The sequence below is a fragment of the Euprymna scolopes genome, chromosome 4, assembly GCF_053919585.1.
Source record: "Euprymna scolopes isolate OS-2025 chromosome 4, ASM5391958v1, whole genome shotgun sequence".
Classification (NCBI taxonomy): Eukaryota; Metazoa; Mollusca; class Cephalopoda; order Sepiida; family Sepiolidae; genus Euprymna; species Euprymna scolopes.
In genome coordinates, this window is record NC_136485.1 from 37613590 (window position 1) to 37627379 (window position 13790).

Sequence of the window (13790 nt, forward strand, 5' to 3'; positions counted from 1 at the left end):
CTATTTATTTAATCCAGGGGGGTAGCATGCCTTCGTTTCATCAGCCATAACCGGGTAGAAGTCTTCAGAATTTTGCAATTATGTTCTTAGTATCGCACATACTGAGAATTGGCCCCCCCCCCCAAAAAAAAAGAGTGTCACTTATAATTGAATTTAACCTAGTGCTTTATCCGTTACGCTACGAATCATTTAAGATTGTAATTTCTGTCTTCTTTACAACGAGCATTAAACCTGACAAGAACCGTGGTTCTAAGAATAACAATTTACTTTAAGAATCGTGGTGAAAAAGTGTCCTACACTCATTTACCCTCGCAAAATTTAAATCACAATTCGATATTTCGTTTAGCGCATTTACGTCTAAAATACGTAAATATTTATATTCTTAACATTTGAAAAAAAAGGTTCTCATTAGAAGAAGTTCTTTCACTCGAAAGGTTTTGATCAAAGTCGATTAAAATTTCGGTAATCTATTACATTAGCTTATAATGCATTCCTTCTTTTTTGTAACATTCCAAGGCAGTGTCAAACATATTGAGCCAACAGAAAATTACCAAAACAGAAAAAAAAATGAATACAAGTATAATACAATATTAATCTGTTTCGTCTCAACAGTACATATTGTCATATTATTTTAATTCTTCCAACTACTGTTCACACCTGGATTGTTATTTTCACAACGTTTCTGTGGATATAACCTCTAATGTGATTCCGGTGTTGAACCCGGGAATGTACAAGAAATTCCGAACTACAATCTTTAATTAATCAATATGGGTAACATTTTCTTGTTCTTCCAGTCATGACTGAATAGAAGTATTAAGCATTTCGCAATTGTATTTTTAATGTCGCCCGCACTGAGGCTTGAACCTTTAACCTTGTAATGTGATTCACAACTGAATTTAACCAAGTACTGTATGCACATGTATATCTTTGCGACCAAATAATACGAATAATCAATCCTGATGTGAAAAATTCAGAAACGTTTGATTTTGTTGTTTATTTTTTTACTGTTTGTGTATATTATAGTCATATATTAGCAATTAAAAAAATTAGGAAAACTAATTAAGTAAAATATTATGTTAAAAATGTATAATAAATTGATATGGAAATTTTAGTTGTTTTTTGTTACACAGGCATCACCACTTATCAAGGCCAAGAGGCCACTCGAGGATAAGGGTTAAAGAGTGTACAGTAGAAATTGGACAATATAGTAATCGGTAGTAAATGAAAATTCGGTAAATTTGTTAACAAGTGGAACGGCTAGTCAAGAACTTGTTTACGTTAGACTTGAAGACAACCATATTGTAGTCAGCTGGAAAGCAAGAAAAAGGAAGACAATTCCACAGGCGTGCAGTTCTGAGAAAGAAGCTTTGTTCATGGAATCTACGTTTAGGTTTAGGCACAGATAAAGAGTGGGGGAAATATTAATACTGTTTTCAGCTAAACGAGCGCTTCTTGTGAAAGTCTGGCGAGGGGGACCATAGACTGAAGCTCAGTCGAACACTTTCTATGAAAATAACGATACATCAGAAACAAACTCGCAACATCTCTTCTGTGAGATAGAAATTTCAGGGAAGAGAAAAGGACATCTATGAGGCTACGAAGTCTATTTTGAAATCTATCAAGGCAGAACAAGTCCTTTCTAGCAGCTCCTGCCCAGATGTGGCAACAGTATTCCATACTTTGACGTACATGGCTCTTATATAGATAGAGAATTGCATCAGCAGTGAGATATCTACTGGATCGATAGAAAGATCCCACCATTTTTCCACCGGTCTTGGCAAAATATTTGATGTACGTGTTCCATTTAAGATCAGGAGTAAAGGTCAAGCCCAGACTTGTCAAAACTTGAGGTCTCCTCAAGACACGAGCCATTCATTTCAATTGATGCCAAATGTGGGTCAGAATGTTTATGATGTAAAGAGAGAAGCATGGTTTTAGATGCATTAAAAGTAACGAGCCACTCTTTTCCCCATTGTACCACATGCTCAAGATCAGAGGACAGAGAATCAGACAGAACTTAGTCGTTTACTGTCTTAGATGTGCTAAATTAGTGTCATCAGCAAAAATGTCTACAAATGATGTAAGGATGTGATTTGGAAGATCATTAATGTAGATCAGGAAAAGAGTTGGACCCAGGATGGACCCCTGAGGGACTCCAGCATTAATACTTGGAGCTTCTGATTTTGCCCATCAACTACTACTCTTATGAACCTGTCAGAAAGAAATGATTTAATAATTGAGAAAACATTTCCAGCTATATCATAGCTAGAGATCTTGTAAAGTAAACCTTTATGCCATACCCTATCAAAAGTCTTAGATATGTCAAGAGCAATTGCCATAGAAAGGTTGCCTCCGCCGAGAGATTAACTAATCCTATGAGATATAACTGTAAGCACATCTGCTGTAGATCTAGCAGAACGGAAACCATATGTGTGTCACTAAGAAGGTTATTTTTTGTGAGATGGTTGATTACTTCTGTATTTAACACAGATTCCAGCAACTTACTCATGACGCACAGGAAACTTATTGGCCTGTACTAAGAGGGGGATGAGCGATCACCTGAATTCTTAACTAAAGGACATACTGATGAGATTTTCCAGGGTCATGGGAAGCAATTCTCTTTCAGACAACGTTTAAAGATTTTTGTAAATGTGGGCGCTAGCGCTGATTGAAGTTTTTTTAAGTACTATAATTGGAATACCAAATTGTTATTAATCAGTAAATTATAATACCTATTACGTATTTGAAGTAATTGATGTAGACAAATTTAATTGAAATACGGAAAAACTCCGAAATCTTTCTTTCGTACTCCGAAATCTGCATGGAATTTCGAACGGAATCAGTAATTTAATTCATTGGTTCGACAAGAAGGTCGGAGGTTACTGCATCTGAAACGTGGTTAAAATAACAAGAAGAAATTAGTAGTTTAAAGAATACAAATAATGCGAATAATAAATTCTCTTCTCAAAGTTCAGAAACGTGACATTCAAAATCTGTTTTCATGTTGTTACAAGACTTGCTGCAGGCAAGTTATGAAACCACTCGATAAAGGAACTAAAAACGCGATAGGATTAATGTATAAAACAACGTGGAGTAAATAGCTAAAGACGATTACTGCAATGTCGAGAGTAGCTGCTTAATCGAAGTCTTGAAATGACCCTGGCTATTGGTAGAAGGACATCTGTAAGCAAGAAGAGAGTTCCGCGTGAAGATCTTGGAAGGAATTTTATTGAACTAGAGAGTTCCATTAAAACGAAGTACCACAGAAGGGCCCTGATAGATGGCCAAAGAGTTAAACGAGCTGAACCAAAGGACTTACCGAATGAATCTCAAAACTTTGAAGAACACACGGCATAATAATAATTACTTTTAATTTTACTTCAGTCTATTTTCTCAGAAATAACAGCCTTTGTCCTGGGCCTAACACCTGTTCTCTATATGAGATACATAGACACTTGTATTGTCAACTAATTTCTCTCTCACATATCACGCATTGAGTTAATAAAAAAGTTGAGAATCTAATTTTCTCTCCCCAATTGACAATTTAAATGCTATAGTATATGTATTCTGTTGCCACTTGATCTTACCAGATTTCAGGACAAGACTTCATTTAGTCTGGTGGTATATCTACCTTCGTGCTATTTCCTGAGGTAACATCACATAGAAAAGGCGCACCATTCCTTGTAAAAGTCAGATCTTATTTAGGCTCTGAATATTATGCTATTTAGAATATTTGGTTGGGGTTTTTATTATCATCCCAGGTTGTATTGATAATCCTCTGTATAGAGAGATCTTTAACTGAAACATGTTAGTATTAAGTCTACGGAAAAATGGTACCGAGAAAAATAGGTGGTTTAATAAAATTACATATACACTACAGGATTTGGGCGAAGAACAATGTACTCACTTGTTTCGAACAAATGAGTCAGATGTCTATTGTACAACGTTAGTGAAGGATTTTCATAAATAATTTAAATTAAACTCAGTCTTCAATACCAAACGCGACTGGGATTTACACCGTCATCGTCATAGTTATTGACATTGATTTCAACGTTATTATTATTATTATTATTATTATTATTATTATTATTATTATTTTTATTATTATTACTATTATTATTATTACTATTATTATTATTATTATTATTAATTGTCCTCAGACAGATCATAGGTTAAAACTACTTACTGACAACAATCTGTGATGTTCCCTGAATTCTGGGTGAAAATCAGTCTTTCCAGACTTTCAATCCTCCAACGTGTTTCGATAAGTTTTTCCTATTACTTTGCATTGTCGCCACAGCAGCTTGATATTGGCTTCTCGCTGGCAACGTCTATTAGTCTTTAATGGAATTTGAGTGTGAATAATCTTTTTATAATGTCTAAGTATTCTTGCTTTTCCTCTTCTTCGTCATCTTATTATTATTTTTATTATTACTTCCCAACTGGCGATGTCGTTACACATGCGTATAGCCCTGTGAAACTAGAATCAACTACAGAATGAACAGACATATTGTGATTTGAATGTCGTTAATTTAACATACAACGCGAGAATTCAACCAGAGATCCAATTAAGAAATAGCTTGGATTCGCCATTGGCTTGCATAAATAATACGAATATTTGCATTGACGTTAAGGTGAGCGGGATCAGTATTCATGAAAGAATAATATACAGTAAACAGAACACAATGCATGTGAAAGCTTGCTTACTTTGACTGGCTGAGAGCTGACAATCATCCTAGATTTCTTATTGATTTCATTAAAACTTTGAATCTTAGTTTGATCATCACTAGATCTATTTGAATACTTACGCTATCCAGATGACGGATAATACATTTTCCATTTCTATACGAAACAAGTTTGTTTTCTCAAGTTGATCCAGATAATCAATGATAACAGGCTGATCAGTTGTTGCATATTATTTGGTCCTGGTGTTTTAGAGAGTACGGTTATAAATTATACTAACGTATTGTAATGTATGAGGACTGATTTTCGTTTTATTCACAAATTCCCTATATAACAAAATTTGATTCCAGATGTCAAAATATAAAGAATACTAAGAAGATTAATTAACCACCCAGAATATACGAATTAAGTAAATATGTTTTAAATGTCTTATGAAATATAATATCGGTGTATCTGAATAATTACAAAACAAAAGGTATAATACATACACATACAAATGAACACACGTTTTTTTAATTTCGTGATTGTAATTGAGATTGAAAATGAAACATTTAAATCGATGTAACCTGTGACCTTCTCCAAGTGTATCTAGTTAAACTCGGAAATTATTCTGTCGAACTCGGCAATCCGAATGGAATTATGAATAGAAATTTTTTTATTTGATTGTCGTGGTGACATGTTCTTGTTCCGTAAGCCATGACTGCGTATACGTCCTTAGTAAATCGCAAATGTATTTTGAATGTCGCCTGCACTGAGGATTATACTTTTAACCTCACAACAGTGCTATTTAAAACTGAATGTTATTAAATATTCTACACCACGTGAACTTAAGTACAATTCTAGTATGCATGTTAGGCGCTTTAAACCCATAATGCTTTACATATACAATCTAACTACGTATTACTATATAATACTATGCATTTCTAATTATTACTATAGGCTACTATTGTAGATTATTCTCGTTCGACAAGATACAACTGAAGTAGATCAGAAGTTCTGTAAACTGAAATATTGCGAAAATAACACTACATATGAGGACAGTCTTCCGAAAAATCAAAATTATACTAATAATCATTTATCATAAAAAACACGAGAAACATAAACTTAAAGTTTCAAGTTACAAATCCTCATAGCAACTCCGTGATTGCATATTGCGCACTTGTCAAATTTCAAGTCAAAAACATATTAGGTCGACGCGGAAGTTCTTGAAAAATTGTTAATTTTTTTTTTCAAATGATGTATTTTCCAATAAGGTTTCGTTATACTATCTTTACTATATATATCGGGCTAAATAGTGTCTTTCCCTCTATCTAATCGTTTCAATTGTAATCGTTTTAAGATAAGTACGTCTTCTTTTAAGAACCCTAAATTGAAGATGGAAAAAAGCAAATTCACACATTTTCTTATTTCAATTCAAGCTAGGTAAAAAAAGCTTCTGAAACAGTTCGCGATATCAAAGAAGCACTTGGCTCAGGAATCACTACTGCACGCACACAACAATCGAGTTTTAAGAAATTTCTGTGGCGGCGACAAGAGTCTTAAAGATGATGAGAGTAGTGATCGGCCATTAGATGTTAACAACAATCAAGTAAGAGCATTAGTCGAAGTCAATCCCACACAACTATTCGAGAAATTACTTCGGAATTAGTAGTAACGTATACGGCGATTTCCAACCCCTTGAGAGAAATTGAAATGACAAAAAAAAAAAAAACTTGCAAAATGGGTTCCTCACGAATGAAACGACAACCGAAAGAAACATCATTATAAAATGTTATCTTCCCTTAGTTTACACAACAAGAACGACCCGTTTCTCGACCGATGCAAAATGGATTCTTTACTTCAACTGGCAATGCCTAGCTCAATGGTTAGACGCCGAGGAAGCTCCACGAGACTTTTCGAAACCAGGGTTGCACAAAAGAATGTCATGCTAGTGGTCTGCGCCCAGTCTCGTTCATTGCAGTCTTTTGAATGCAGGCGAAATTATCATGGCGTAGAAGTACTGTCAACAAATGAATAAAATGCATGAGAAACTTTTACAACAGCACTCAATATTAGTTGACAGAAAAAAACCCAATTTTACTCCACGACAAACGCTAAACTAGCCTGATTAAATTGAACGAATTGGGCAACGAAACTCTTCCTCATCCGCCATACTTTTCAGACCTCTTACCTACTGACTACCACTTCTCAAGCATCTCGACCACTTTCTGCATAATCAATGCTTCAAAAACCTAAGTGATACTAAAAACGCCTTCAGCGAGTTCATCGCTATCAGAATGCAAGATTTTACGCTACTGGCATTTCCGTTTGCTAAAGTGTGTCGATTCTGATGGTGCATATTCCGATCAATAGATATCTGTTTTAGCCAAGATACATGCATCCTAATTCAAAAGTTAAAAACCGCAAGAACATTCTCATCTGTCAACCTGATAGATGTGCTAACTTACAATACACAAATTTTAGAGGTAGCAGATTACGCGGTATAATTTACGTAGTTGTCACCAGTATCGATATAGAATAAATGTAGATAAAAATTATCCACAAAAATACGTATACAAGGAATTTTTGTTGGATTATTATTCTGATAATGGTATTATTTTAACGTTACCACTACTACATGTATGACTGATGATTTGAGTCAGCCTAAGTACTTACTGGCAACTAATTCAAAATCAAATTTTCTGGGATATATTTTATATCTATTTATATTTGTCCTAAATGGGTATGACTGGCTGTATATGCGTTGCAGAAAGTATGCAAGGATAACATCCATAAAAATCCGCATCTTTGCAAAATCTGGATTTGAAAAAAAAAATGCGCGGAAGGAATTTTATATATTCATTGGAGATCGTGTAATTCTGTACTGAATAAGCAGTGGGTCATACTGTACAATTGTATAGTACACAATTGTATACTATACAACTGTATACTATACAATTATATACTATACAATTGTATAGTATATAATTGTATAGTATACAATTGTATAGTATACAATTGTATAGTACACAATTGTATACTATACAACTCTATACTATACAATTATATACTATACAATTGTATAGTATATAATTGTATAGTATACAATTGTATAGTACACAATGGTATACTATACAACTGTGTACTATACAATTATATACTATACAATTGTATAGTATATAATTGTATAGTATACAATTGTATAGTACACACTGGTATACTATACAACTGTGTACTATACAACTGTATACTATACAATTATATACTATACAATTGTATAGTATATAATTGTATACTTAATGAAGTAGTTTCCTATAGGTATATAAAAGAAACGTACATTTAGGAAAAAAAACTGGCAGACGTATTTTGTAATGTCATTTATAAAGTGACAAATACCCATACCATTAATCTCATTTTTATTGCGCGCGCGTGTACGGTTTTAAACGTAAATGTACTTACCTACAACTCGTAACATTATGTGTCGTATCAATTGATGTACCGACGATACTTGGCACTCATAAACACCAGCGTGTCGCGGCTGCACGTTTTTGATAACTAGATTCCAGTTGTTAACTTTATGGCTTACTGATATATGTGGGTCGTCTGCAAATAGTTCGATACCAACTGTGAGAGGATTTGGGTCGCTCGCCTTCCGCCATACAACCTAACAAAAGAAATATAAGAAAAATAATGAAATAACACCCGGAATAACAAACTCTTAAAACGACTAAAGTTAAATATCTAGACCGCGTTAACCGAGAAATCAGTTTGGCAAAAGCGCACATATATTGAAAAATACTAGCAACGAATAAATATTTATCAAATATACCAATAGGTGATTTTAATAAAAATTATGAACCTGACTATGCATAGTATCTGGATCACGGCGTCATTTAGACAGAAGCGTGCACGTGGCGACAAATGCAAAAACAACATAAAATAATTATACTAATGCACCAAAAGACCAATCGAATCCAAATTATGAATCTGATACAGGCACCTGCATGGGAAAAACATAAATATGATCAATTGTCACAAAGAAGATAACTTAAAATATTATCTTTGAAAGGTTATTGTTGGCAAAATGTTACACAAATCTAATCAAGTCACACCAAATTCAGGCAAATTCAGTTAAATGACAACGGTCGAAAAAAAGAACATCCTTAGAGGTAGGGCTATATTTACAATGATGTAATGAGGAGGCTTTTAAGGTAGTCACGACTGGTTATATAATAACAACATTGAAAATAACAACAACCAAAAAGCGATATCATCGTCGTCGTGCGTACACCTTTTTCCTTACACCCAACCATTTATAACAATCACAGACAATAACAGTGTAGTGTTACATTTTCATACATCAGTGTCTCATAATTCTTTTAAACACAACGGAAATACAACAAAAAGTCAAATAGTTTATATAATTAGAAATACATATTATTGATGAAAAACATGTTACATAAGTACTTGCAAAAAGTTTGTATTTACCAAGCTTGATTAATACCGCATTTTAAATAATCAAAAAGTACTTACGTCTAAGGTACCTATGTGTGTTTAATGATGCATGTATTTTCAGTAGTTTCATAGAGCGTGACCCAAGGATGCTACCCGTTGAATTGTTAATAAAATACACAAACTGTTCTTCACGCAAACAATATTTGGAAACAAACAATCTTTAGTGCAGGTCTGAGTTGTGTCGTGATTTAATCATTAATATTCAATAGTTTTGTTTTACCGACGTTCACTCATAGGCATACGACACGAAACATTCTCATTTATTTTTACACACTGCTCACAATGCTTTTCTCTCATTTATTGGCCTTATTTAGTTCAGTCATAATCATGTTGGGCGACACAATCCATTGTACAGGGTGAAACAATAAAAAGTATCGCCCTAAAGAAAACTTTTAGTGAAAAAACAATTCAGGTAATTTCGAAATTGGCTTGAAAATCGACACCAAAGAGTACCCGGATGTACTGAAAAGTGTGGCCATCCCCTGGTGCAATCAGGTGACTGCTAGCTAACTCTGACTGTGGCAGCAGGACTCAACGTCGGCCGACAGACTTGGCCTCAAAAAGAGTGCTACATGGTTTTAACCGTTCTCTCACTGGCTCCTATCCCCACCCCGATCTAAACCCGCTGGACTACTGGTCATACATCGAAAACATCATCATCATGATCTCCCACAACACCAAAACCAGCCTGATCGCCGCCATCCGCTAAGTATTTGCCGAGCTTCTGCCGGCGCTTGTGGCAAAACGCATGTCCCCAGATCCGAACCCGTCTCGAGGCGGTGATTGAGGCTGAAGGCGGGTACATTGACTATATTTCAGCTCTACTACATAATCAAATTACCTGAATTGAATTTTTAATAAAAGTTTTAAAATCAAGATGTAGCGTTGTTTTTTTTTATGGTGGCAATCTTATCATTCCATCCTGTAGAATAAAATCTATCTATACAGACATTGTAGCCAGCTGATAAAATTAAATCCATATATACACCATCCCCGAAAGATCATTGCGATGATTTTATCTAAAATTTTAATTATTATAAAATAGTCTCTAATATGAATAAGATCCTGTATATAAATGGACTTTTATTAATATGTCACTCGCGAAATATACAATGTATTAATGGTTCGAGAGTTAATTGAATGTTGATAATTTCACCAGTAAAATTCATAAATGCGATTTTAATCTTCCCCTCGTTTTTTTATACGTAACCTATGTTTTACTTTTTGATTATATTTTAACATTAAAAAATAGTTCGTTGAAAAGTCTAAGCGAAAACAACAAAAATAGTTTTCATTTAATTATTAATAAAAATCAAGAGGCGTAAATTTATATCTGAATTTGTTTTTTTATGTTATACGCTCTTCTAGTTTATATAAAAAGAATTCGAATAATTTAAATAAGTTTCAAAATATCCAATCGCATTTTAATAAAATCTTTCCGCTACACAGGAAGACCGACTTCTTTCAGGAAAATCGCCTCCAACAAATTATGAAGCCACTTATGTAATGAGTTCAAAAAGATTTAAAACCAAAAATACTCCAACCATAAGTGTAAAATAAATACTTCGAACTAGGACAACAATAATTCATCCCCAATATACGGATGACATGATAAAACTAAGAAATCTGTCTCTCACTCTCTCTCTCATATATATATATATATATATATATATATTATATTATATATATTATAAATTATATTATATATATTATATATAATATATATATATATTTATTATATACATAATATGTTATATATATAATATATATATATTTTGTATATATATATATAATATATATATTTATTATATATGATATATTATATATATAATATATATTTATCATATATATAATATATATTTATTATTATATATTATATATATAATTTTTTTTATTCAATTTTCACCCCAAACAAGGCACACTGCCACTTTGAAGCAGGGGGCTACTCTCAGGGACTTAATTAGCGGGGTCATTATGAAGGGAGATGAGTAGAAAGATGTTTGTTAACATTACACTTGAACTTCTGCATATCATTGCAGTTGGGAAAGCAGAATCCCGGAAGGGAGTTCCAAAGACCCGCAGTTCTGGGGAAGAAACTATTGGAGTAAAAGGCTTTCTTGCACCTAGGGATCTCTACTGTAAAGGGATGAGACTTAGTAGCTTGTCGGGTTTGTCGGGGGTAGTTACGTCGTGGAGGTACAAGTGTTTGCAGTTCGTCAGAACATTCACCATTAAAGTATTTGTAGAACAGGAAGAGGGATGCAACATCTCGTCGATGGGACAGAGGCTGAAGCCTAGATGACAGTTCAGGACCTATCAGGTTGGCGACTCTCTTTTGAAACCTGTCCAGGAGCGAGAGACAAGAAGCAGATGCACCATCCCAGATGTGACAACAGTACTCCATACATGGGCGAATGGTTGCCTTATAGAGGTATAGGATACTGGCAGGCGTAAGTAGTTTTCTAGCACGGTAGAGGGAGCCAACCTTCCTTGCAGCAGCCTTGGCAATGCTCTCAATGTATCAATTCCAGTTCATATTCCCTGTAAACGTACGGCCGAGGAGTTTAAAAGAAGTACTTTCAGGTAATGTGTTCTTGGCCATTGCTATTGGTGGCAGAGAAGGTTTCTTGTAGTTATTGAAGGAAACAAGCTTAGTCTTAGCAGCATTGAATGTGACCATCCATTTTTGTCCCCATTCCACTACGGATTGGAGGTCATCCTCTAGCGTTTCTGCCATTTCCTTGGATATGTGTTCATTTGTTTTCCCCTCATATCTGTTATAGAGAGTGGTGTCATCGGCAAATATACCCATCTCCGAAACAATATTATCAGGGAGGTCGTTTATGAATATCAGGAATAATAGAGGTCCAAGGATAGACCCCTGAGGTACTCCCGCATTTATGTTGTATTGTTTGGATGTACGACCGTCGAGGACAACTTTGATTTTTCTATTACTTAAGGATTTAATTACATTATGAATTCTTCCAGTGATTCCATATGATCTAATTTTCCTTAGAAGACCATCGTGCCATACCCTGTCAAAAGCCTTAGATATATCGAGGGCCACCGCTCTACCCTCCCCTGTTTTATCCAATGAACGGTATATACGTTCAGAAACTACAGTTAAGATATCTGCTGTTGCACGGGCTTGCCTGAATCCATATTGTTTGTCAGTCAGGAGTTTAGCAGCTGTTAGGTGCTGGACTAGGGCTTGATTAACTAAGGACTCAAATATTTTGGCGAAAAGCGGGAGGAGGCTAATGGGGCGATAATTTAGTGGGTCAGTTCTTTCACCAGAATTCTTGAAGACTGGTACCACAGAGGCGGTTTTCCAGCAGTCGGGAAAACAAGATTCGTTAAGGCATTTATTGTAAAGTTTGGACAGAACTGGAGCAACCTCGGCAGAGCATTTTTTTAATAGCACAGCCGGGATGAGATCTGGTCCACATGCTTTTGAGGTGTCTAGGTTTTTTATAATAGCATGTACCTGAGAAGGGGTGATTTTCAAATCGTCTAGTGAGGCGTCTGTTCGCAGAGGAAAATCAGGGAGTGAGTGGTGTACCGAGTTCAGTGTGGAGTTTGAGGCAAACCGACTGGCAAGCAGATTAGCCTTGTCAGTTGCCGTGCAAGCAACCTCATGATCGTTTGATAGTGGGGCAATAGTTGACTGTCCATTATTTACTACGCTGTTGTAGATTTTCCAAAAATCCCGGGTTCCTAATTTCTGTGCTTCGATGCGTTTTCTGGTGGTTTCAGAGTAATCTGTCTTAGCTGTCTCTATCACTCTATTACAATTATTTCTTGCTTCTATAAACTTCTGTTTATTTGAGCTGGACTTATGTCGGTTGAATCTGCGGAACGCATGCTGCCTTTGACAAATGGCAGCTGCACAAGCAGAAGTAAACCATTGGGGGGAGTGGGGCTTGCTATAGAATTTCCGTGCGGGAACATGTGCTTCAATAGCAGTTTTGAACCATTCAGTGGTCTCATTTGCACACTGTTCCGCTGGAAGAGTAAAGATATTTTGCCATGGGGCATCTCTGATGAGCTCCCTGATGGCTTCCCAATCAGCCTTTTTGTAATACCTCGTTGTTTTGAGTAGTGGGTCTTCAGTTTTAGGGCAAGAATTTAGGCTGATTTCTACCATTATCACAGCGTGATCAGCATTCCCGAGTGGGCTGTGGGCATTTGTTGTACAGTCATTGGGAACCGTTGTCAGAAAGAGATCTAGAAGTGAGGCATGTTGATCTTGATCTGGGAAACGTGTCGGAAATGTAACCAACTGAGATAGGGAATGGGATATACAGAAGCTATGTGTTGCGCTACCAGCTACATCTGTGTAATTAGAGAATCCTAGCCAGTTACTGTGGTGGACATTGAAGTCACCAAATACATGTTTTTGTGCGCTAGTATCGAGGGAGAGTGCTATATCTATGCTGTCTGAGACTTTGTTTATTAGGGTACAGTCTTGGTTTGAGGGAGAGCGGTAGAGAAAATACAAGTAGCTAATATTGTGTTGCATATTTAGTCTGAAGCACATAAAGGCCTGGTCCTCTGATTCTAGTTTTATTTCTCTAGTCAGGGGGAGGGTGTTACGAATATAGATTCCAAGT

General features: G+C 35.4%; 1 protein-coding gene across 6 annotated transcripts in view; it reads right to left on the reverse strand.

Moving 5' to 3' along the window:
- The window catches only part of LOC145267139 (zwei Ig domain protein zig-8-like), an 845722-nt gene that overhangs the window by 719973 nt on the left and 111959 nt on the right, over window positions 1-13790 (reverse strand). For all 6 annotated transcript variants that reach the window (XM_080123191.1, XM_080123196.1, XM_080123205.1 and 3 more), the window contains exon 2: window positions 8122-8326. In XM_080123191.1, the coding sequence (XP_079979317.1) occupies window positions 8122-8326 (205 nt within the window). The remainder of the gene's footprint in view (window positions 1-8121; window positions 8327-13790) is intronic.